At 38.9% G+C, this 25,350-nt stretch overlaps 1 protein-coding gene across 6 annotated transcripts in view; it reads right to left on the bottom strand.

Annotated features, from left to right (window-relative positions):
• Nucleotides 1-25,350, bottom strand: part of PRKG1 (protein kinase cGMP-dependent 1) — a 1,199,739-nt gene that overhangs the window by 224,970 nt on the left and 949,419 nt on the right. For all 6 annotated transcript variants that reach the window (XM_070752281.1, XM_070752276.1, XM_070752278.1 and 3 more), the window contains one exon: nt 23,307-23,401. In XM_070752281.1, coding sequence (XP_070608382.1) covers nt 23,307-23,401 — 95 coding nt within the window. The remainder of the gene's footprint in view (nt 1-23,306; nt 23,402-25,350) is intronic.

The raw sequence follows: 25,350 nt of genomic DNA, 5'->3' as shown, positions 1-25,350 counted from the left end.
GGGTTTCCAAAAGAGAATTGGGCTAAAAGGACTCCAAGGTCCCTTTCAATTCTGTTATTCTGAATTAAAGTTACAAGGGTCATTCAGTGGAAGGATAACTGTGTTTGGCCATTAATAAAAAATCACAAGGAGTCTTGGTAGCATCTTTTGAAACTAACACATTTTATTAAAAGGCAGAAACTTTTGAAAGATGCTACAAAAATCCTCCTGATTTAAGGATAACCTAAACAAAACCCATCAAATTCTATTCTATACAACAGATCCTATGTGGGGGAATGGGGTAAATTTATTCTAAAGCTTTAATCCCCAAATATGGTTAAGGACATATCCAGCTCAAGGGTGGGTTCTGAATCACCTCACTGCCAGTTCACTTCCTCCTTGCCATGGGGGCATCAGGGCACATGAGCATGCACATAAACAAAAAACAAAATGGCAGCCCCTATGGTGCCACTGAGAGAACCATTTTGGGGGCGTGTCCAACTGGCCATCGCTGCCAGTTCTATAGAACCAATCCAAACTGGCAAAACCCCACCTCTGATTCAGTTCCTTCAAGTGAATCAAAATCTACCTTTGAATTAGAGCAGTCAATGACTATTATTCAATTAGCAGAAATATACAGAACACAAATAAAAAAAGCAAAGTTTCTGACTTTTTACTTATTCATAATCCAAAGCACTGTAAGGGAACTGATGTCTAAACCTTCCTTGTTTGTAGAAGTTGCTTTTGATTTGGTCCTTTACAGTAATATGATTCTTAATAACCATACTGTATATTCAGAAAATATAGGAAACAGTCTTTTAGTGTCCATAATGTCAACTTGCAAATACCAAGGTAAATCCTTATTTCAACACTGTTCCCTGGGCTTGTTTAAATTTCTCCATCTTAATATATAAGTATAATTTAAATTTGTGGAAAAAATGTTCATCCTGCTACATTTGCATTTACTCACTCAACAACCTTAAAAAAAGTTATATATTTCAATTACCTTCATTTCCAGTTTCCTTTGAGAATAAGCTCAAGGTAATACAGTGAACCCTCGAGTTTCGCGTGTTCAAGTATCGCGAAAGGGCTATTTCGCGAGTTTTCAACCAGGAAGTAAACTCCACCATCTGCGCATGCGTGCCCTTCCACACATGCATAGATGGTGGAGTTTCCCCGCCGGGCAGAGGCTTCCCTGGGTCTTCCCCCTCTTGCCCCCGTAAGACCCCAGCAGCGGCGCGAGCAACGGCGTGGGCGGGCGGGCGGCACGCGCTTGGGGACATCCCAACTCCGCTCCCCAGCTGGGGAAAGCGCGCGCGTTTGGGGACTCCCTAGATCCGCTCCCCAGCTGGGGAGCGGATATAGGGAGTCCCCAAACGCGCGCGCTTTCCCCAGCAACGCGCGCGCGTTTGGGACTCCCTAGATCCGATCCCCAGCTGGGGAGCGGATATAGGGAGTCCCCAAACGCGCGCGCTTTCCCCAGCAACGCGCGCGCGTTTGGGACTCCCTAGATCCGATCCCCAGCTGGGGAGCGGATATAGGGAGTCCCCAAACGCGCGCGCTTTCCCCAGCAACGCGCGCGCGTTTGGGACTCCCTAGATCCGCTCCCCAGCTGGGGAGCGGATATAGGGAGTCCCCAAACGCGCGCGCTTTCCCCAGCAACGCGCGCGCGTTTGGGACTCCCTAGATCCGCTCCCCAGCTGGGGAGCGGATATAGGGAGTCCCCAAACGCGCGCGCTTTCCCCAGCAACGCGCGCGCGTTTGGGACTCCCTAGATCCGCTCCCCAGCTGGGGAGCGGATATAGGGAGTCCCCAAACGCGCGCGCTTTTCCCCAGCAACGCGCGCGCGTTTGGGACTCCCTAGATCCGCTCCCCAGCTGGGGAGCGGATATAGGGAGTCCCCAAACGCGCGCGCTTTCCCCAGCAACGCGCGCGCTTTCCCCAGCAACGCGCGCGCGTTTGGGACTCCCTAGATCCGCTCCCCAGCTGGGGAGCGGATATAGGGAGTCCCCAAACGCGCGCGCTTTCCCCAGCAACGCGCGCGCGTTTGGGACTCCCTAGATCCGCTCCCCAGCTGGGGAGCGGATATAGGGAGTCCCCAAACGCGCGCGCTTTCCCCAGCAACGCGCGCGTGTTTGGGACTCCCTAGATCCGCTCCCCAGCTGGGGAGCGGATATAGGGAGTCCCCAAACGCGCGCGCACCCCAGGCGCGAGCAACGGGGTGGGCGGGCGAAGGGCGGGCGGCAGTGGAAGCAAAAACACCATCTGCGCACGCGCAGATGGTGTTTTTACTTCCGCACCGCTACTTCGCTAAAAATCGATCATCGCGTGGGGTCCTGGAACGGAACCCTCGCGATGATCGAGGGTTCACTGTAGTCAGATTTTACCACATGTCTATAGTAGCCTTTTCTACCTCAAGCAATTTTGAGAACCACTTTCATTAACACCAACAAAGTTCCCTGGGATAAATTTACATTTCTACCACAGAATTTCAGGAGAAGAAAAAAGAATTCAGAGACTTAATGCCATCGGAAGGGAATATAGGAAGTTATACCTACAGCTAAAATATAAAGGTGCTATTTTATTCATTTATGCTCCTGAGTTGATATTTGATGACAGGATACTTTGATGAGAGGATACTTTTTCTATGAGGGAAGCAACTGAGGAAGTTCTTATTTTCAGCACTTCTTACCGCAATTTCTCTGAGTTTTTGGGGAGGTTTTTATGGCACAATTAATGAAAGAATAGCTACTCTTTCATTCCCTGCGTATTTCCCTTAGCTGCAATCAAACTGTTCCTTTCCTTACAGGCTTTCCTATTTCTACACATGCTTCTTGTTGTGGTTTGAAATGAGTACCAATAAAGGAGAATATTTTGAGCTCAGAGTTCAAATGAGAGGTTCTTGGTGTTTTCTGAACTTGCTTGTTTTCTTGCAGATATTTCATTAGCCAAACCTGGTTAACACCACCAGTTCTTATAAGGTGTGGGGTTTGCTGTCAGTTTGTATTCCAATGGCTGTTCTGTCAGTGTTGGTCTTAGAAATACTTTGGTTGGCTTCTTTGCAGTTTCCTGATTGGGGTATTGTTTCCTTGATAGTCTGATGTTAAATGTTTATTTGGAAGATTATGCAATCAATTAATTTGAAGGAAATCATTCTTCTTTTTAAAAATATTTTAATAAATATTTAATATAATAATATGAAAATCATTCTTTTTATTAAAGAATTAGAAGAGAAGGATTTAGGGGTAGTGATTTCTGACAGTCTCAAAATGGGTGAACAGTGCAGTCAGGTGGTAGGAAAAGCAAGTAGAATGCTTGGCTGCAAACCTAGAGGTATAACAAGCAGGAAGAGGGAGATTGTGATCCCACTGTATAGAGCACTGGTGAGACCACATTTGGAATACTGTGTTCAGTTCTGGAGACCTCACCTACAAAAAGATATTGATAAAATTGAACAGGTCCAAAGACAGGCTACAAAAATGGTGGAAGGTCTTAATCATAAAACTTATCAGGAAAAACTTAATGAACTCAATCTGTATAGTCTGGAGGATAGAAGGGAAAGGGGGACATGATAGAAACATTTAAATATGTTAAAGGGTTCAGGAGGGAAGTATTTTTAAATAGGAAAGTGAACACAAGAACAAGGGGGCACAATCTGAGGTTAGTTGGGGGGGGGAGATCAGAAGCAATGTGAGAAAATATTTTACTGAAAGAGTAGTAGATGCTTGGAACAAACTTCCAGTAGAAATGGTTGGTAAATCCACAGTAACTGAATTTAAACATGCCTGGGATAAACATATCCATCCTAAGATAAAATACAGTAAATAGTATAAGGGCAGACTAGATGGACCATGAGGTATTTTTATGCCGTCAATCTTCTATATTTCGATGTTTCTATTTTGTTTATGGTCTGGAAAAAGCTATGCTAAGATAGCTTAGTTTCATATAGTGGTCAAAGAGACTGGAGCTCAAGAGCCCGTTTTCATTGGCAGAGAGCTTAGGCCATCACGGGCACCCCTGACATATGTGACGTCTTGCTGGCCATGCTCACTCTGACTACAGCCATCCTGGCCTCCCTGAGGTCAAACATAACCCTCCATACAATTGTCACACATAACCCTCCATGCAATTGAGGGCCTAAACCATCACAAGATATCTTCAAGTGGCCTGGGGTACAAATTCCATAGTAATTGGCAAAAAAAAAATCATAAATATTCATGGATTGTTTTTGTAACTTGTGAAATTTTCAATCTTTTTGTTCATTTTTGGTACTCCCTGTTTTTGCCTAAGCCATTTTTTCAAATGCCAGTTGTAACATTTACCATGCTGATTTTCATTATTAAATTACATTCATTTCTTTAAACCTAGAAACACTGTTGGGCTGCTGTTGGTTCGGTCAATTTCAAGCTTTCCTTTCTGTTTAGATTAAATTTTTTTTTAATAAATTTTATTTACAAAGATAAATACAATAAAGACAATAACAGTACAAATAACAATACAAGCATGTAAAAAGAGAAAAAGAGAAGATAAGAAAAAAGAGAAAAGAAACACAAAGAAAAAAAACAAGAATTATACAGTGAATCATATGATAAACAATAAAGGACGGCCAGGTGGACAGCAGATCTGTATTGAGAGAGTGAGCTAGAAATATTCTCTGTAGCCCATTACATTATAGCTAATAATCTAAATTATAAGTAAATAAAAGGAAGAGTTGAGTATAACAAAGGAAGGAGGTTTTAAATAGATACGCTCAATTTTTACAAATATTTTATTTCATTCATCCATTGAGATAATTTAAACACCAGATAGTTATCTTTGTATATAGAGAATTTTTGAATATTGCGCATTTTTAACAGTTGTTGGGTGGATTATTCTTTTTTTCTAACCAGCGATAAAAGGGGTCCCAGCAGTTATAAAACAAAGATTCGTCGTTGTTTCTAAGTTCCAGAGTTAGTTTGGTCATTTCTGCACAATTTCTATTGTTTTATAGTATTAACCCATCTTGGGGTGTGTCTTCGTTTTTCCACCATTGTGCAAATCCTAAAAGGAAGCATTCTAGTGTTTTGTCTAATTTAAGATTGAGATAACTTGCAAGATAAAATACTTGTTGGACCACAGGAAAATCTAATAAAAAAATTCTATTGCTGTTTTTCCTGATAATTCTGGTAAGAACTTCTAGTGTTAGGATAAAGAGCAGGGGAGAAAGAGGACAGCCTTGCCTTGTATCTTTTTGGATGTTAGTTTTTGCATCCTCATTTATAGTAATGTATGTGAATTGGTGAGTATATATAGCTTTAATTGCATTTATAAAGTTTTGACCATAAATTCCAGTTATTTGAGCAAAAAATTCCAAGAAACATTGTCAAAAGCCTTCTGGGTATCTAAAAAGAATAGAGCCACTTGTTTATCACTATGTACTTCATAGTGTTCAAGAATGTCTATTGTCCTTATGGAAGCCTTCCCTGGACCCAGCCGTGTTTAATAACTACCGTCCAGTCTCCAACCTTCCCTTTATGGGGAAGGTTGTTGAGAAGGTGGTGGCACTCCAACTCCAGTGGTCCTTGGAAGAAGCCGATTATCAAGGTCCTCAGCAGTCTGGATTCAGGCCCAGCTACAGCATGGAAACTGCTTTGGTCGCGTTGATGGATGATCTCTGGCAGGCCCGGGACAGGGGCTTGTCCTTTGTCCTGGTGCCTCTTGACCTCTCCGCGGTTTTCGATACCATCGACCATGGTATCCTTCTGCGCCGGCTGGAGGGGTTGGGAGTGGGAGGCACTGTTCTTCAGTGGTTCTCCTCCTACCTCTCTGGTCAGTCACAGTCGGTGTTAGTGGGGGGTCAGAGGTCGACCTCTAGGTCTCTCCCTTGTGGGGTGCCTCAGGGGCCAGTCCTCTCCCCCCTGCTATTTAATATCTACATAAAACTGCTGGGTGAGATCATCCAAGGGCATGGGGTGAGGTATCATTCAATATGCCGATGATACCCAGTTATACATCTCCACCCCATGTCCAGTCAACGAAGCAGTGGAAGTGATGTGCCAGTGCCTGGAGGCTGTTGGGGCCTGGATGGGTGTCAACAAACTCAAACTCAAACCAGACAAGACGGAGTGGTTGTGGGTCTTGCCTCCCAAGGACAATTCCATCTTTCCGTCCATCACCCTGGGGGGGGGACTACTGACCCCCTCAGAGAGGGTTTGCAACTTGGGCGTGTCCTCCTCGATCCACAGCTGACATTGGAACATCATCTTTCGGCTGTGGCGAGGAGGGCGTTTGCCCAGGTTCGCCTGGTGCACCAGTTGCGGCCCTATTTGGACAGGGAGTCATTGCTCACAGTCACTCATGCCCTCATCACCTCGAGGTTCGATTACTGCAATGCTCTCTACATGGGGCTACCTTTGAAAAGTGTTTGGAAACTTCAGATCATGCAGAATGCGGCCGCGAGAGCTATCGTGGAGCTCACTAGATTCGCCCATGTTTCTGCAACACTCTGTGGCCTGCACTGGCTGCCGATCAGTTTCCGGTCACAATTCAAAGTGTTGGTAATGACCTTTAAAGCCCTACAAGACATTGGGCCAGAATACATCCGGAACCGCTTTCTACCGCACAAATCCCAGTGGCCGATAAGGTCCCACAGAGTTGGCCTTCTCCGGGTCCTATCGACCAAACAGTGTCGTTTGGCGGGCCCCAGGGGAAGAGCCTTCTCTGTGGCGGCCCCGGCCCTCTGGAATCAACTCCCCCCAGAGATTAGAACGGCCCCCACCCTCCTTGTCTTTCGCAAATTACTCAAGACCCACCTTTATCGCCAGGCATGGGGGAGTTAAGATATTCTTTCCCCCTAGGCCATTACAAGTTATGCATGGTATATTTGTGTGTATGTTTGGTTTTATAATAAGGGTTTTTAGTTGTTTTATTAATTGGATTGTTACATGCTGTTTTTTATCATTGTTGTTAGCCGCCCCGAGTCTGTAGAGAGGGGCAGCATACAAATCCAATAAATAATAGTAATAGTAATAGTAATAGTAACAATATTGTTTCTTAGTTGTCTACTCAGAAAGAAACCATTTTGATCCGGGTGTATAAAATAATTTAGGTAGCTTTTGATCCTATTTGCTAGTATAGAACTAAAAATTTTGTAGTCCACATTTAATAAAGAGATAGGCCTATAATTTGCTATTTCCATTGGATCAGTATCTTTTTTTGCTATCAGGGCCAAATTTGCATCCATCCAGGACAGCGATATTTTGCCTTTCTCTAAGGCTTCATTATAAAATTCTAGGAGGGTCTCCTCTGCTTTTTCTGGTAAGTCTTTTTAGAGTTCAATTGAGAGGCCGTCTGCTCCTGGGGCTTTATTTATTTTTTGTTTTTTAATTGTCTCTTTTAATTCTGTGATTTCTTATTTAATAGCTCTTTAGTTTCATTAGGAATCTTAGGGCGACTGGCCTGATTTAAAATATCTTGTATTATTTGCTCCTGTATTTCCTTATTCTCATTTCCCTGGTTATCATAGAGTTTACTATAGAAGTCTCTAGCTATTTGGGTCTTTTTTTTCTTCTAGATCATGGCACAATTCCCCTTCTTCTGTTTTGAGGCAATTAATTAATTTCTTTTCTTTTTGTTTTTTACGTTTGTTGGCTATCCATTTGTAGATAGTAAGCATAGAGGCCAAGAACTAATTTGGAAAATAATCAGGTATCTCAAACTTTGCCCCATACTTAAACAGCAAAGAGGTCATATATTTGCAAATATTTAAACTATTCTAAAAATTTCTTGTTACCGAAAAGATCAAATATAAATATAATTAAGGTCAAATTATAAAACTGATTTACTGATCTGACCAAACAATCATTCTCAAGAATACAGTTGTTTTCTCTCTTATCTAATCCAGGCTATGGGTTTAGTCAGGGGTGGGTTCCAATTGTTTTTGCTACCACTCTGTGGGAATGGCTTATTTTGTGGGTGTGGCTTAATGGTCATGTGGCAATAGGCATGGCTTCATGGTCATGTGACTGGATGGAGTGGTTTGGCAGTCATGTGACTGGGTGGGATTGTTGGGTGATCATGTGATTGGGGGGGTCATGGCCAACTTGACGTCACTCACGTCAAGGGTTAGGGTGACTGGCCTCTCCTCAAAGGCCTCAATGAGATACAATTTCCCTATCTATTTACTACTATTGACATCCAAAATATACTATTTAATCCTATGTATATATACCATATGTATACATACCTATTACACACAGACACACAAAAATACATTATCTACTATATATACTGAATGTGTACATACATATACAGACACACACACACAAAGAGAGAGAGGGGGGGGGCTTCTAAAACTATACACATTCAGCCCCACTTACTGCATTTGGAAAAACACACCCAGAATACATTTCTGCTGCTATGTTCTATTTTGTGTTTTATGTAAATATGTTTTTTAAATAAGTGAAACAACAACTTGAAAGCTCTTGCACACTAAGAACCATCTTTTTCAAAGGCTTTACACATCCAAAGTTGCTGGCATCCAACAGAAGATGACTGGTTTCAAGGAGTGCCTAGACAGATGTGTGAGGTCAAAAAGTCAAGATGAGAGACACAACCACATGTCCAAAGCTCTGTCTTTCATGTATGAAACAATACATATTTAAACAACTAGATACACATGTAAGTGAATAAAATGCCAAATTCGATCTGGGACAAAGTTGTAGAAAGTGACTAAGCTGGGTCCAAGGATGGGTCAAATGCATCATGAATGACAAGTACTTTGCCACCTGCAAGATATCTAAGTTTACTTCACCTTGAATTCTATTGACTCTTATCTACCACCAATTTGCTTGGACCACAGTAGTTCAACTTCTTGTAGAGAGCTTAAGCTTGTAATACATCTTTATGGCTATTTGAGCTACCTAGATCAGTGATGGCAAGCCTTTTTTCCCTTGGGTGCCGAAAGAGCGTGGGTGTGCGCTATCGCACATACGCAAGTGCCCACACCAATAATTCAATGCCTGGGAAGGGCGAAAACACCTTCTCCCGCTCCCTAGTGGCCCTCTGGAGGCCAGAAATGGCCTGTTTCCCAATTTCTGGTGGGCCCTGTAGGCTCGTGTTTTGCCCTCCCCAGGCTCCAAAAGCTTCCCTGGAACGGGGGAGGGTAAAAATGCCCTCACCACCCCTCTGGAGGCTCTCTGAAAGCCAAAAATCAGCTGGCCGGCACACACATGCATGTTGGAACTGAGATTGGGCAACCACTCACATGCCAGCAGATATGGCTCCACGGGGCACCTGTGGCACCTGTGCCATAGGTTAGCCATTACTGGCCTTGATCTTCTGATTTCCTGGTGCTTGACAAAAGTATTACAAAGTTACAATGGGAATTTAAGAAAAAGAAAAGCAAAGATTGTTGGGGGCAACATGCTGACTGTGTACCATTTAGAAAGTGCTGTTAAGGCACTATGAAGCAATGTATACAATATAGTAAGTGCTATTGCTGTAATCTCCTCCAAAAGCACTGAGTTTTGTATTGTTAGTTCTCTGGCATCAGGAAGAATTCTCTCTTGTATTAAGTTTATCTTTTTTCTGAGTGAAACAACAAATTATGAAATTTCCACATGTCATCCCCTTCAAGTAGACCAACTAAGAGTGCCTTTGAAATTGAATAGGCAAAGTGTTGGACAGTTGTAGTTGATTGACAGAGCTACCTTATACATATTTTCCTGAATATTTTTTTTTGTTAGGTAAATATCTAAAAAATATTGAGAGAAGGATATAAACTATTCTGCAAGAAGACCAGCAAATATTGATCTTTTAAAATGAATAGCTCTAACTTTAAGATCTTGTGTAGATTTTGAATTTCATTTTATAAATTGCTTGGTTTACACATTAAATATCATGAGTAATTTTATTTCTCTCTTCTCCAAAGAAATATAAATTGGAATCCTACACATAAGGAGAGTTATAATTTATTGCCTTTTTGCCTTTTTGCCAATGGATCTAGTTTTTAAATCAGAAAGTCAATTAAAAATTGGCATTTTTCTTGTACATATAAAATAAGTTTTATTCAGGTTTTTTATGTTTTATGTAAATATGTTTTTGAAATGCAAAGTAGCAATTTGAGATTCAGAACAGAATGTAGACAGTTGATAATGCAGGAAATATTCTAGTTTTAGTGTTTGTTGGTCTCCCAGCTCGAGTGCATATTGTATTCATTTGTTCATTAGTTTTACTGCTCCAGTTCCTAATTTTGGAATGAATTTTTATGGTTCAGTTTTATTGCATACAAAAGCCACAACAAATCACACAGATAAACATAGTTTCTATCTTCACTTATGGCACCTGCAGAAAAAATAATTTCTTTCTTGAAATGAAACATGGTTATTTGAATGTTTCTAGATAATAGATACAGAGAACCTAACTCAAGTCATATTTTTAATACTTCAGTGTAAAAATTTCCCTGCAGGGACATTCAAAAAGTGATCTTAACAGAGCTTACTTCTTATTAGCTGTGATATGTGTAAGGCTGGCACATGGATCTCCTCACAAGCCCGAAGTATGATTTTGAATGCTACTCAGTTTCTATTAGTAAAGCTTAATCAGTCATCTAAAACATTAGTGATTACAATTTATATGAAATGCAATCTTTAAACAAATATTCAAGTATATATTTAAGAATGGCTTCTTCGGGGTTTCATTACTAAAATTAATATTTCTGAATTGAAATCAAATACTTTTTTCAGCTAACGGTGATTGGTTCCCAAACAAAAAAAATGTAAGCTGAAAACACATGTACTGTGGTCAAATCTCATTGGACAAAAGACATTTTAATGCTCTCTTTGTATTTTGATAGCCTTCTATGTGCAGCTTCCATGTATTAATTTTGAGAAGTCTATGGAGAAGGGCGGCCTAGAAATCCAAATAAATAAATAGATAGATAGATAGATAGATAGATAGATAGATAGATAGATAGATAGATAGATAGATAGATAACTAACTAACTAACTAACTAACTAACTAAATAAATAACTAAATAAATACACAACTAAATAAATAAATAAATAATAATAATAAAATAAATAAATAAATAAATAAATAAATAAAAAAATAATAATAAGTCTAGGAACTCTGATTTCTCCTATGCTGGTTCTAAACCTTTATCCTGATATGTAAAACCCTTTATCATATCAGCACCTTAAATCTGCTAAATAAAACATGAAAGTATCTTTGATACTTATATATAATCAGACCCAAATTTTATAATGTATATAAACTACTAGTAGCTGGATACCCGTGCTTCACTACAAAACTGATTGGGCTTCATAAATTAGCAGGTAAACCATTGAAAATTAATGACTCCAGGTAGCATCAGAGCTTTTCAGGTGGGGAGTAGAAGTAGAACATCTAACTCCTTAGCATGGAATGGAATGTCTAAATTCCCAGCCCATAGACCAGATCAGTCATGCACTGGCCATGCCCACTGGCAGTTGGAACGGAGATCTTTTCAGGGGGGGAATGAAGGGTAAAAGTCTAAATACTTAGCATCACAGCATGTTTATTTATTTATTTTATTTATTTGTTCGATTTCTAGGCCACCCTTTTCCTGAAACTCAGGAGTGTTAATAATAATATAAGATATAACTAATGAGCTGATGGTCATTTCACAAAATCATTTTTTATTGAGTACCTAGAAGCCAAGAGGAACATACGTGCCAAGTTTCAAGTTTGTAGGCTTTATGGTTCTGGAGATTTCATGATGATGTGTGAGTGGCATTTGGCTTACACATACACACACACACACACGCATACTATTCTGATTTTAACTTTGCAAAATTTGAGGATAACCATAGAGAGCTATGTCTTACTACATCCAGTGGCCTATAATGATATCCTACCTCTTTTTTTTGAAACTATCTCTTGTGGAAAAGTACAATATAGATTTACTAGGCATAACCCAACTCATGTTTCTGAACTGATTTGTTTTGCAAGTAGAGTAAAGTCAAATATTCTACTAAACTCCATAGTAAACTGGAATGCCAACCAATTTGGCTAGTCTTTTACTATTTTCCAAATAGCCTATATATATATCTGAAATAAATCCCTCACCCCAAATATAACATGTTGGATGTTAGCGATACTTTTCACTCCATCCAGTAGTGTGAATGAGGAATGATTAAATTTTTATATATTTTTCTTAACTTTTCTAACTGTTCATAATTAACTATTCATAATTATATTATCTTTATTGTTAGATTGCGTTTTATTCCTGTAAGCCGTCCTGAGTCCATGAGGAGAAGAGTGGCCTAGAAATCTAACTAATTAATAATTAATTAATAATAAATTGGGGGGAGGTTACATATAAATACATAGCCTCTCTCTGAATTTCTGTCTCAAAACCCTTTTTTGCAATATTTAAATTACATATTCCACATGAACAGTTACTTCAAATTTTCCCTAATTCTTCTTCATACACATTCAACATTCTATGTTGTTGAAACACAGCTGATGAAAGCTACAGCCAGGCAACTCCAGCAGCTGTGTAATTTTATATTTCAGCAAGATCATTCCAATCTGTCTAAGGTAACAATATTTTTCACAGATAACTTATGTGAAGAAAACTAGCAACCATGGAGTTTCACACACTCCATTAGACAATCAAACTGTTTTCAAGTTTAATATATCAGTGTGTGATTTAAAAGTCAAGGCCAAAGAAGGGAGAGAGAAAGGAAGAGAGGAAGGAAGAAAATAAAATAGATTTATACGAAGTATTGCACAAATATCTGAAACTGGAGCAAGCTTGCTAAATAGCAGTGAATTTAGGAAATTCAGGATTTCAGCAGGTGATCCATAATAGGCCATGACAAATTGCTTTTGCTTAAATGAAAAGAAGCATCTTCAGATGTGACTAAATGGATTGAGAAGAAAACATAAGAAAACAAGAGTTTCTGCTTTAATTTGGGATTTTACTTCAAAGTACATTTTTTCAGGTTTTTTTTAAAAAATACTTAGAAGAGCAAGCTATATTTGCATGGAAGTAAATGGGGGTTCAGAGCTTCTAAATAAAAGTAAGCACTTGATTTGGCATGAGAAGAAACCTTTAAAAAAATATTGAACAGGACGAATGTTGCGGAGTAAGAGATGTGAATTTTTTTAAATTGGGACTGAAATGACCACTGAAAATTACCATAGACTCTTCTCCGATTGATAGTGTGACCAATGATCTGCATTGCTAATGTAAGCCTTCAAACCTGCATTAGATATGGAATAATTCGCTGCCCTTTGTTAGCAGTGAATAAAATTATAACTAGCCAATTTGGTCTAGTGGATAAGAAGTTGGTTTGATGTAATCAGTAAGGCACCAGGCTAGAATGTGAGAGACAGTGAATTCTAGTCCCGTCCTAGCTATGAAAGCCAGTTGGGGGATCTTTAAGCCTAAGTCAATCTCATCTGATAATTTTGTGAAGAGAAAAGCAAGAGGTATATGTATATGTTCACTACCTTGAATTGTTTGCAAAAATAATAACAGGTGATATATGTGTGTACACAGAGACATACAGTCAGACACATACAGGGGTGAAATTCAAAAAGAATTCCTACTAATTCTTTGGGTGTGATTTGGTAGGCATGGCAGGGGAAGGATTCTCTCTCTCTCTCTCTCTCTCTCCCTCCTCTCCTCTCCTCTCTCTCTCTCTCTCACACACACATACACACCAGAGGTGGGTTCCTCCCAGTTCAGACCAGATTGTCCGAACTGGTAGTAACCCATTGGTGACATCATGACGATGTCACAGACTGGCTCAGTCCAGATGTCATGGACCATAGCCAGTGCCAGTCCATGGGTGCCATCTTTTTTTCCCCCTGAATTGTTTACTGTTTGGATGTAGTTTCCTCTTCTGCTGCTTGTTTCCTCTTCTGCTGCTTGAAAAAAGGCCCTCTTGCCCACAACTAGGTTTAAATTTACCTTTATTCCTTCACTTGAAGCACAACTGATCAGCTCTTCAGCTGTGTTTCAGGCTGATTCTAGCTTCTGAGCATGTGCAGAAGGAAAATGTGCATGAAAGGACTTGCACAAAATGTCGCGATGTGAACCGGTAGTGAAGGTAAGTATAACCCACCCCCGATTTATTTATTTATTTGTTTGTTTGTTTATTTGTTTGCTTGTTTGTTTATTTAATTGGATTTCTATACCGCCCCTCTCCAAAGACTCAGGGCGGCTTACAGCATATAAAGAACAATACAAAGCAATTTTTAAAACTGAACTAATTTAAAACCCGAATTTATTTAAAAAAACCAGTCACTCTCATTCTAACAAACAAACATACCATTCCATTCATTGGCAGGTGCTGATGTCTAATGTCCCCAGGCCTGTTGGTACACGTGGGTCTTCAAACTCTTGCAGAAGGCAAGAAGGGCGGTACAAATCTCTGAGGGAAGCTGGTTCCATAGGACCAGAGGCCCCACAGAAAAGGCTCTTCCCATAGGCCCAGCTAGGCAACATTGTCTAGTTGATGGGACCTGGACAAGGCCGACTCGGTGGGATCTGACCAGTTGCTGGGATTCATGTGGCAGAAGGCGGTCCCATAAGTAATCTGGTCTGATGCCATGTACAGTCTGTCTGTCTGTCTGTCTATCTATCTATCTATCTATCTATCTATCTATCTATCTATCTATCTATCTATCTATCTATCTATCTATCTATCATCTATCTATCTATCCATCTATCTATCTATCTAATCTCTCTCTCTCTCTCTCTCTCTCTCTCTCTCTCTCTCACTAGCTAGCTAGCTATCTAGCTATCTCCTGCCAAGCAACAAATATTATAGAAATATAAGTATGTTTCAACCTACCCTATCAAGAAATAAACAACAATATGTCAAATAAGTAGCTTGGCATTTGTTGATAACACTCGGGGCCTGCTTGAGATATATAGTATGCTGTGACACATGATGTCCGTGAGCAAGGAGAGAAAGATACGAGACAAGGTTAAGAAGGTAGCCATAAATGCTTAATTAAAGCACCATCCTTTACCATGTCATACAAGCAAAAGGGGATGAAGTTGGACTTCCACATTCTTAACTATTTTGCCTTTATACTGCACCCAAACCTACAAACAGCAGCCCTGATCTAACAGATGTACTTTTGCAGAGCTTCTCAGAGGCTGCTCAGTTAAGTTCTGCATTTGGTCTCCTTGCATTTAGCATGTAGCCTTTTTATAATAATAATAATAATAATAATAATAATAATAATAATAATAATAATAACAATAACAACAACAATAACAATAACAATAACAACAACAACAACAACAACAACAACAATAATAATAATAATTTATTAGATTTGTATGCCGCTCCTTTCCGAGGACTAAGAGCGGCAAAGCACTTTATCCTTTTTACAGCATTACTTTGCCGTGACCCTAGTTATATGTTATTTTTTTGACAGGCTCTATTATTGTTTATTATGCATGCCATTATTGCATGTTAGCAGGAGTTATCAAAATATGCTCAATGTAAATAAAAATAAACTTAAACTTTTGGAGTATATTGTGGGTGGTGGAGCAAGAAAACGAATCAAAAAGTCATATAAAATAGAAATAGAGAAAAGGAATCTGAAAAAAAATCTCAGTCTAGTAAAAAATTATTCTGGCCTCTTAATTGATAAGAAACAATTCATTATTCTCTGTTAATTGCCTTGCCTTTGCTGGTCACTGACAAGAATTTCATTCAACTCTTACAGAAATTCAAAATGATAGTAGAGATATATTCAGATTTGAATGTAGAAGTTAACCAGGCTGAAGGCGGGGTCAAATAAATCATCAGTCATGAGTCCCTGTGTGCCCACAAGAGATCAGTGAATTCCTTATTTACTGTCAAATTGCTTTAACGGTTAATAGTTCACATTCTTCAAGAAAGCTTGAGCTTGTAATAAATCTTTACATCCATTTGAACTGCCTGGATCTCCTGATTTCCCTGCCGCTTAACTTTTGATTTGCATACAAAAGCTAGATGTTACTTTCAAAAGGTGAATCGTTCATGATTTCAGTTTGCAATATGTTTTGCAGTTTTATGTAACATGATTTAGCTAAACCAATGGGGAAAAAAATCTCATTTCTACGTTGATGATACAGTTAAGATAATAAGAGCAGAAAAGGTAGTTCAACCACAGAGTCTCCTAGATCTAGACCAGTGATGGCAAACTTGTGGCACAGGGGCCACAGGTGGCATGTGGAGCCATATCTGCTGGTACACGAGCCGTTGCCCTAGCTCGGCTCCAAAATGCATGGGTGTGCCAGCCAGTTGATTTTTGGCTCGCATAGAGGCTCTGGGAGGGCATTTTTGGCTTCCAGAGAGCCTCTGGGGGAATGAGGGAGGGCATTTTTACTCTTCCAGGGCACCAAGGAATCCTTTGGAGCCTGGGGAGAGCGAAACACGAGCTTACTGGGCCCATCAGAAATTGGGAAACAGGTCATTTCTGGCCTCCAGAGAGCCTCCAGAGTGCGGGGGAAGCTGTTTTCACCCTCTCCAGGCATTGAACTATGGGTGTGGGCACTCACGCATGCATAATAATGCATGCACATGTTCTTTCGGCACCCGAGGAAAAAAAGGTTTGCCATCTCTGATCTAGATCATTTCTGTGTAGTATGTGGAATAGACCTTGGCAGGTGGTCACAGAAATGGAGTCTAGGGAATGGTCAGATAAGAGTCAGCATAGCGAGAAGATGGATAGTGAGTAGTGCAAGAGGCTCAGAAGAGTCCCTCTTTAGTTTCTTGGACTGAAAAGAAGAAAGTAGGACAAGCTTAGGAAACCAGAAGTCAAAATGGTCCAAATAAACACAAATTTATTGGGTGCTAATACTCTCTACAAGAATCTGAAATATTAATGGTCAAAGCAATTTGGTGGTAGATAAGAGTCAATAGAATTCAAGATGGGCTGGTCTTAGATCTTTTGTGGGTGCAAAGGGATTTAAGCCTGATAAAGTGCTTGACCTCAGCTCAGACTGGTTATGACCTACACAGTGGGACAACTGTACTCTCAGTCTTGCAAGATTCTGTTTATGTAGCTTTACAATAAAGAAAAATTAGCTTATCTGGTTGTGTCTTCTCTGTGCTGTTCTTGATAAAGCTACTTCTCAGATTACTTTACCTCTAGTTTACCATTGAAATATGTCTCCAATTTTCCTATTTGGCTGTATCCACTCAATGTCTCTAAATGAATTCTCTGAGTTTGAAAGACTCTGAGTAGTCATCAAAGGAGAGCACACAGTTTATTTATTCAGCAGTACAAGACCTACATTTGCAATACAAGATATTTTTTTTTTGATCTTATGGATGGTGAGTTAATGCCTCTGGGTGGAAACTGTGGGACTGGTGTTCTATACCATGGAAAGGAATATCCAGTTCTGCTCTGAGTATCCGGTGGGAAGTAAATATGATAGAAAAGTGATACGTCTGTAGTTCACAAGGTCTGCTTGGATTGTGGTTAAAGATAATCCAATTCAGAATGTGTTCATAAATAATTAACTCAAATTTCTGTCTGACAAGATATCAACTGCATTACTGACCTATAAAGATTAGTGTTCTAATTTGTATTGATTTTAGGGCAAAGATCATCATCTATCAACTTTTAAAGAAATGACTGGCTCTTTGTATAGGTCATAACATTCTCTCTATATATATATGCTTTAAAATACTCTAGTTTCTGCCAAAACATTTTTTTAATTATCCAGATCTGATTATAAATGTATTTATTTATATATTTTATTTATTAGATTTGTATGCCGCCCGTTTCCGTAGAAAACAGAAACACATGAGATAGAGAATTGTAGAAAGCTTATCTTCCATTTTCTTTTGCATTTCTATATTATTACTGAACTTCATAAAAGAGTTAACAGCACTCTGGCTGTAGTCTTCTACTACCAGCACCCTGGCTGTAGCTTGGGAAGGATTTAAAAATGTTCCTTTTCCTTGTTTGCTTATATAAAGCCCAAAATATAACAATGGCATTAAGTTACTAGTGTGGGATAATGATGTAGAACATATTGTAGATATTTATCAGTTCACAACAAGGAGCTGTTAGAATAGGAAATGTCATGCATGTAGCTGCCCAACGAAACCTATGAACAACAAGAAATTTATAAAGGGCAAATCTATGCATCTATAGAAATGCTAGCAAATAGAATGATGCTATTGATTTTTTTTTTCTCAATCAGCAAAACAGATGAAATTCCCAAAGGCAACAATTAAGTGACCATCTGTAAACCTTCTCTGCCCCATGAAACTAAGGGCTGGAGGAAGATTATAGCATTGTACATTTATTGATCTTTCACTGAATGATGGCTGCAGGCTGCTCAAAGTCATAAAGAATTGGGCAGCATACACATACACGTTATTCTTATATGCACAAACATTTGAAAACACCGCTGCTTGTTCCTTAACTGATCCTCTTTTGCTTTGAGTTCTTAACAAGAACCTAGGATGTGGAAATAAGTATTGTTATTATTATATGTAGTAGTAGTAAATCTACTATTTATTTATTTATTTATTTATCTAGCATATGGCATATCATATATGGCACCAGCAATATATATATATATTAACATTTCATCTATATTATTAGAACACAATAAAATATAAATGTTAAAAAGATCTATGTTTAAAAACCAATGGCTAGGGCCTAGGCCAGTGATGGCAAACCTAGGGCATGGGTGCCACAGGTGGCACATGGAGCCATATCTGCTGTCACATGAGCTGTTGCGCTAGTTCATCTCCAACATTCATGTATGTGCTGACTAGCTAATTTTTGGCTCGCACAGAGGCTCTGGGAGAATTTTTGGCTTCCAAAGAGACTTGGTGGGATGGGGGGGCATTTTTACCCTCCCCCAGCTCCAGGGAAGCCTTTGGAGCCAGGCAGTGCAAAACACGATCCAGTGGACCCACCAGAAGTTGGGAAACAGGACATTCCTGGCCTCCAGAGGGCCTCTAGGGGGCAGGGAAAGCTGTTTTTGCTCCTCTTCAGGCATTGAATTATGGGTGTGGGCACTCACGCATGTGTGATAGCGCATGCCTATCCTCTTTTGACACCTGAGGAAAAAAAGCTTCACCATCACTGGCCTAGGCCATCTAACCATTGAAGTGCAACATTGATTATATTTTAAAAACCCAAATACTGCACTGGTATATGTCCTCAGCTTAAGCCAATCACGAAGTGATCTACCGTTTGACGTGGGAACCCACTGTCATACTTAGGAGAAGATAACATGCCCCATTTATGAGAGAGTCACAGCAGGCACCATGTGAGGTGTGAATCTTGTTCAGGATTGTCCATTGCTGACATGATTGTTCAAAATCATTTGTGTCGTCACTTACACGTCTCCCTACGCCTGGAAGTTCAGTGAGCCATTTGCTTTCCACTGGGGGTAATCACCTGTTAGATTCACAGACTACATAATAATTAAAAGTTCTAATCAAGGACTTAATAACTATTAAGATAGATCTAAGAATAGATTATAATTATAATGACTGGTCAAATAGTCAGATGTTTAGATTGGATTTGGCATATTTAATCCACCATTGAGTTCCGCTCAAGAATCTAGGCCAGGTAAACATTGTTGTTTGATGATGTTAAAGATATTCTCTGCAATTGATTGTGATTTTGTCAGTGCTGATGATATTGAAGTTGTGCCCCAGATGTTTTGAAATTTCCACCAAGGCACCTCTTACTAATCGTACCACTGGTATCTTTGCTTTCTTTTGCCACAGTAATTCTACTTCTATTTGCAGGCCTTTATTATTTGTGATTTTCTCCAGTTCTTTCTCTTGTTTTCCGGTATTGCATCATCCAATATTCAGACCACCCACATCATAATTCTCATCTTTGTAAATCAACATTATTTTGATAAACAATGCAAGTATACATTACCATGATTGAAGAACTTGTTCAATATAAGAATGAATGGATATATCAATACTTTAAAAGGGTGGGGGTGTCCCTTGGAAATTTCCGAGCTTGCTTGTTTTCGTGCAGATGTTTCATTACTAGGTAAGATCATCAGTGCTACGGTAGTAAGGAGTGCTGGTGTCTGTGAGCTTGTATTCTGGTCTCTTGCCTGTCTGGGTGACTGGAGGCAGTTTCTTTGCTTGTGCTGTTTACTGTTTCTTATTTGGGATATTCTTACTTGATTGTTGTCCCGAAGTTAACCTTGGAGTTAATCACACCTGTATGATGATCTGAGTGCTGATTACTGGTGGAGCCTTTTTCTCTTTGGGCTGGTTGATTGTCACTTTATATAATTCTTTAAATAAAGACATAAACTGACAGCAAACAGCATTCCTTATTAGCACTGATGACGTTACCTAGATAGGTTAATGAAACATCTGCAAGAAAACAAGTGACCTCAGAGAGCACCAAGGATCATTTCATTTCAAGACCTACCTGACCTAGATGTAGAGCTCTCGCCTCACAATCTACCTAGGATCACAATTCAATCCTAGGTAGAGACAGATGTCGGGATTCCAGCTTGGGCAGGGGGTTGGACTAGATGACCTGTAAGGTCCCTTCCAACTCAACATAATAAACCATAATAAATCATGAGCTACAAATATTCTCCTTTATTGGTAATACTTAAAATGCCAATCTTTGAGATTTATGGAAAATGATCTAATTTTTCAGGCAGCAGCTTATCCAGAAACTCTACTCACCAAAATATTTCATGGACATATTGATATATCTCAGCAATTTAACCATTATTGGTAAAAATCAAGTTTTATTCAAGCGTAATAAATTTTGTTAGGAATCTGAGCTTTGTTGGAGCTCAACGATATATTTTCATTTGAGCGTTAATGGAAAGAAATTCAGAGTTTCATCTGAGTGAAACATGAATTATTTTTGAATTGAGTATTGTTGTTATATGCATTATATGTACATTTGGAAATGAATTTATTTATACCAAACAAGAACTATGATTGAAAAGTTGACTAAAATTAGGATAGAAATGATCTCCATGGAAGAGGTAATATCAAACTGCTTAGCAATTCTTTGATAAAATAACGTTTGGCCTATTCCTACAAAATATCACATCTTAAGTTAAGTAAGAACAGTTTTCTAAAGGATGAATACTTAGCAGTAGCACTAAGAAATACAGTTTGAGTAGTTTTTGTGAGGATATCTGTTAAATATTTCAGAGAATACATTAATGGAGTGATTGAATAAAATATTTAAGCTATATGATACTAATGCATAACCTTAAAAGAGGGGTAGATAAGAAACTTAATAATCATTAATTCGGTACAAACTAATCTGACATTCATAAAAAAATATTTTATGCTTATTCCCAAAAGATGAAAACTGTAAAGTTTTATTTGACGCAAGTTTGACTTCTGATAAATTACAGGTAGTCCTCAACTTACAACAGTTCCCTTAGTGACTGTTCAAAGTTACAATGACATTGAAAAAAAGTGACTTATGACCATTTTCACACTTATCACAGTTGTAGCATCCCCATCGTCACGTGATTTACATTCAGATGCTTGACAACTGGTTGACATTAATGATGGTTGCAATGTCCCAGGGTCATGTGGTCCCCTTTTCCAACCTTCTGACAAGCAAAGTCAATGGATAAACCAGATTCACTTAATAAGCATATGACTAATTTAACAACTGCAGGAATTCACTTAATGAATGTGACAAGAAAAGTTGTATAATGGGTCTATAAACTCGATGAAATTCTCATTTAACATAAATTTTGTTCAAATTGAGGACTTGTTGTTTTCTTAACAAAAATGCAGAAATATTATGCCACTGTTTTCCTTTTGTGTGTGTTTCTATTTGTGTGTGTATGTGCGCACGCGCATGCTACATGTTTACAATTAAAACAAAATCCAGTCTAATCCCAATGTACACTTTTGTAATGAATTCTCATGTAAGTGGCAGATGTGACCAAAGTCAGCTAGAAGGAAATAAAGCCAAAACAAAAACAGTGGCGAATATGAAAGCACAATATAGCATTTAACTCTTCTGTCTCTGATTTTTAAGGACTTAACCATAATAGGAAATACCATATTTTTTGGAGTAGAAGACTCACCATTTTACCCCCCCAAACATGCGTGAAAACCTGGGTGCTTCTCATACACCAAATGTAACTCCACCTAGCCACCCCCACCCTTTGGCCTCTGCCTCCCAGCAATTTACCTCCTTGCAGCCAACAGAAGAGAGCTTTAAGGCAAGTAACTGATTATCAGCTTTCCAACCCTCAGCTGATTTAGCCAGCCACATGTTAACCTGAAAGTGAAATTAGCTACAAGGAGGCAATTGCTGGGAGGGAGAGGCAAATTTTTATTTTCTGCTGAACTGGATGCAAGGAGGTAAGTCAATAACTATAAATGTCTGTAGAATGTTCAAATTATTAGACTTATTTTTTAAAGACTGCTTTATTATTGTCCTAAACAACAAAATGAAGAAGCTTTTTAAAATAAGTGCTTGATCTGAGGAGGCCCAGTGCTATTGTATCTTCTTTTAAATAGCAGAGAATAATTATACTTCCAGAAAGCCACACTAATTTTAACAGAATCTGTACAAGTATAGTCTGAAATGTAACAGTATCCTGTATTAATATTAAGATAAGGTAACTGAGTTAAACTGTGACTCATGTTTGGAGTAGATCTATTTAAATAATTGCGAGGAGTTAGTGTGACTACATTTAAGAATGTAGTGCCATAATGTACATTTCTCCAATTCGTTGCTATTTCTATGGGTCAGGCAGACATGCACAGAAATACACAGCCAACAGTGTATATCATCTGTGATGTCTGCTGGGAGGCAAATTGCTGGGAGGTGGAATTTTTTTTTCCTTCTCCAAAACTAAGGTACATCTTACACTTTGGTGTATCTTATACTCTGAATAATATGGTATGGCTTCTCTTTAAATTAGTAAATTTGTGACAGAGTTGTCTGCTTCCTTATTTATTATTCATTCATTCATTCATTCAATTTTTAATGTCGCCATTCTATTTAGACTCAGGGCGGGCTTACAACATGTTAGCAATAGCACTTTTTAACAGAGCCAACACAATCCGTGTCCTCATTTTACCCACCTCAGAAGGATGGAAGGCTGAGTCAACCTTGAGCCGGTGATGAGATTTGAACAGCTGACCTACAGATCTACAGTCAGCTTCAGTGGCCTGCAGTACAGGACTCTATCTGCTGCGCCACCCAGGCTCATTCCTTACTACTTTCAATCTTAAAGTAGCTTTATAATAATATGGTAATTATGCTACTTTCCTCCCACAGTTTTCAAGGTATATAATTTACCTATTGGTTACAGCAAATCTAAATTGTGCATTAATACTTACCCCTGGAGGGCTTTTTCCCCAAACCAATCTCCTTTTCCTAGAGTACGAAGAAATATAGGCTCTTCCCCAGGTGAATCTTCACGAGTGACATTTACCTAATTAGATGGTAATGCAAAGTAAGTTAGTAAATCAGTGAGTGGGTTTTTTCCCCTCTCTCTTTCTCAAGCATACAGAATATTGATAGTCATAAGAACAAACTATTTTCCAGCCTCGGGTGCCAAGTGGAACATAGGACTAATAACTCACACTGCAGAATAGCTTGTGGAAACATCACTGAGGTATATTAGAAAAGCATTTAGAGCATGTAGGGGAAAAAGAGATTTAAATAGTAGTAATCTTTGGAAGACTTTAGGGTTAAATATTCAGATACCTATGTCTATTGAAAATATTAAAAGCATCTTTTCATGTACAATGTGATCCTGAGATATTAATGCAAGATTATTTGAATATAATTAGCTTGAGAAACTACCCAAGTTATTCTGATCTCATCAACTGCCACAGAAATTAGAAATTTATTTTGAAGGGATCTGTGAGATTAAAGTCCTGCCCTTATTTTTTGTAGTTCTTTATTTATTGCCTTTTTGTGTGTGTTTGTTTGCTTACTATTTATTTATTTATTTATTTATTTATTTATTTATTTATTTATTTATTTATTTATTTATTTATTTATTTATTTATTTATTTATTTATTTATTTATTTATTTATTTATTTATTTATTTATATTTCCAGTCAATACTCTAAGATGTGTAGGATGGAAAAAGCTTCTCCCCCAGACACCAGAACTTCCTAAAATTATCTTTAATTTCACTTCCACAGGGACAATTTTAAAATGTTTCTATACATTGCCTATGGAGATTCTCAGTCATCCAGGTCAGGGCTGCCCAAAAGGTGCTTTTTCAAGAGACAACTGAATGTTCTTGATTTTCTTTGAAGACATTTCACTTCTCACCCAAGAAACCTCTTCATCTGTGACTGGATGGTAGAGAATGGAAGTAAATGGAAGTAAATATTCCTTGCAGGCAACTGGTCATTTGCATCTTTTTAGCCAATCATTGAGACCACTCAGAGGTTGGAGTCTTAGATGGCTTCTTTGATCCCTCTTTCCTGTGGTCTGCAATTGTTCAGAAAATCTGGTTCATATTCTCAGACCATTCAAAAGATGTTCACCCCAAAATGCATAGCTAAATGTCTACAGAGATTCTCAGACATCCAGGTCATGGTTGCCCAAAATGTGCTTTTTTCAAAAGACAACTGGACTTTCTTGGTTTTTCTTCGAAGATGTTTCGCTTCTCATCCAAGAAAAAAACACCTTTGGGTTTCTGAGCATCTTTGTAGCCACATAAAATTGCAACCTTCCACGATCCCTGACTGACAAAGCACAACAATGTTAAGATATCTGTCCGATAGAAATGAGAAATCCTATGCCCACTGAGAATTTAAATTAAAGTGTGAAAGATCAGCATCTACAAACCGGTCACTTTTTCTCTGAGAAAAAAATATAAGGGGCGGCCGCGGCTCCCTTTCCTTCTACTGCCGGCGCCTCCCCGTCCCCCTGCGGGCTGGCAGGGGGATGGGGAGCATGCGCCCGTGGAAAAGGGTGCACGGGGGGGTATTTTGAGGCACGCGCGTGCGCACAGGCGCAGCTTACGGGGAACACTGCCAGTGGCACCTAGCACCAAAAAGATTGGCTCAGATATATCCAAATTATAATCAATTATGCTGGAAATGCAAAAAAGAACCACCATCAATGGTGGTCATGCCCCGAAGCGAAAAAATATTTGATGCAGCTTAGAAAGTAGTTACAAGAAATAACCAATGTAGAAATTGAATGTACACCGGAGTTCTTTCTATTAGGCATTATTAGTAATTTGTATGAGAAAAATGTTAAATATTTGAAGTTAAACATTATAACAGCCGCAAGAATAGCCTATGCAAAAAAATAGAAAAATCCACAGATCCCCAGCGACAAGGAGATAATTGGCAAAATCTATGAATGTGCAGAAATGGACCGTTTGACTGTGAAACTGAACGATCAAAAAGATT

This window comes from Erythrolamprus reginae, chromosome 5, assembly GCF_031021105.1.
Source record: "Erythrolamprus reginae isolate rEryReg1 chromosome 5, rEryReg1.hap1, whole genome shotgun sequence".
Classification (NCBI taxonomy): domain Eukaryota; kingdom Metazoa; phylum Chordata; class Lepidosauria; order Squamata; family Dipsadidae; genus Erythrolamprus; species Erythrolamprus reginae.
This window is presented reverse-complemented; position numbering and strand designations above follow the sequence as displayed.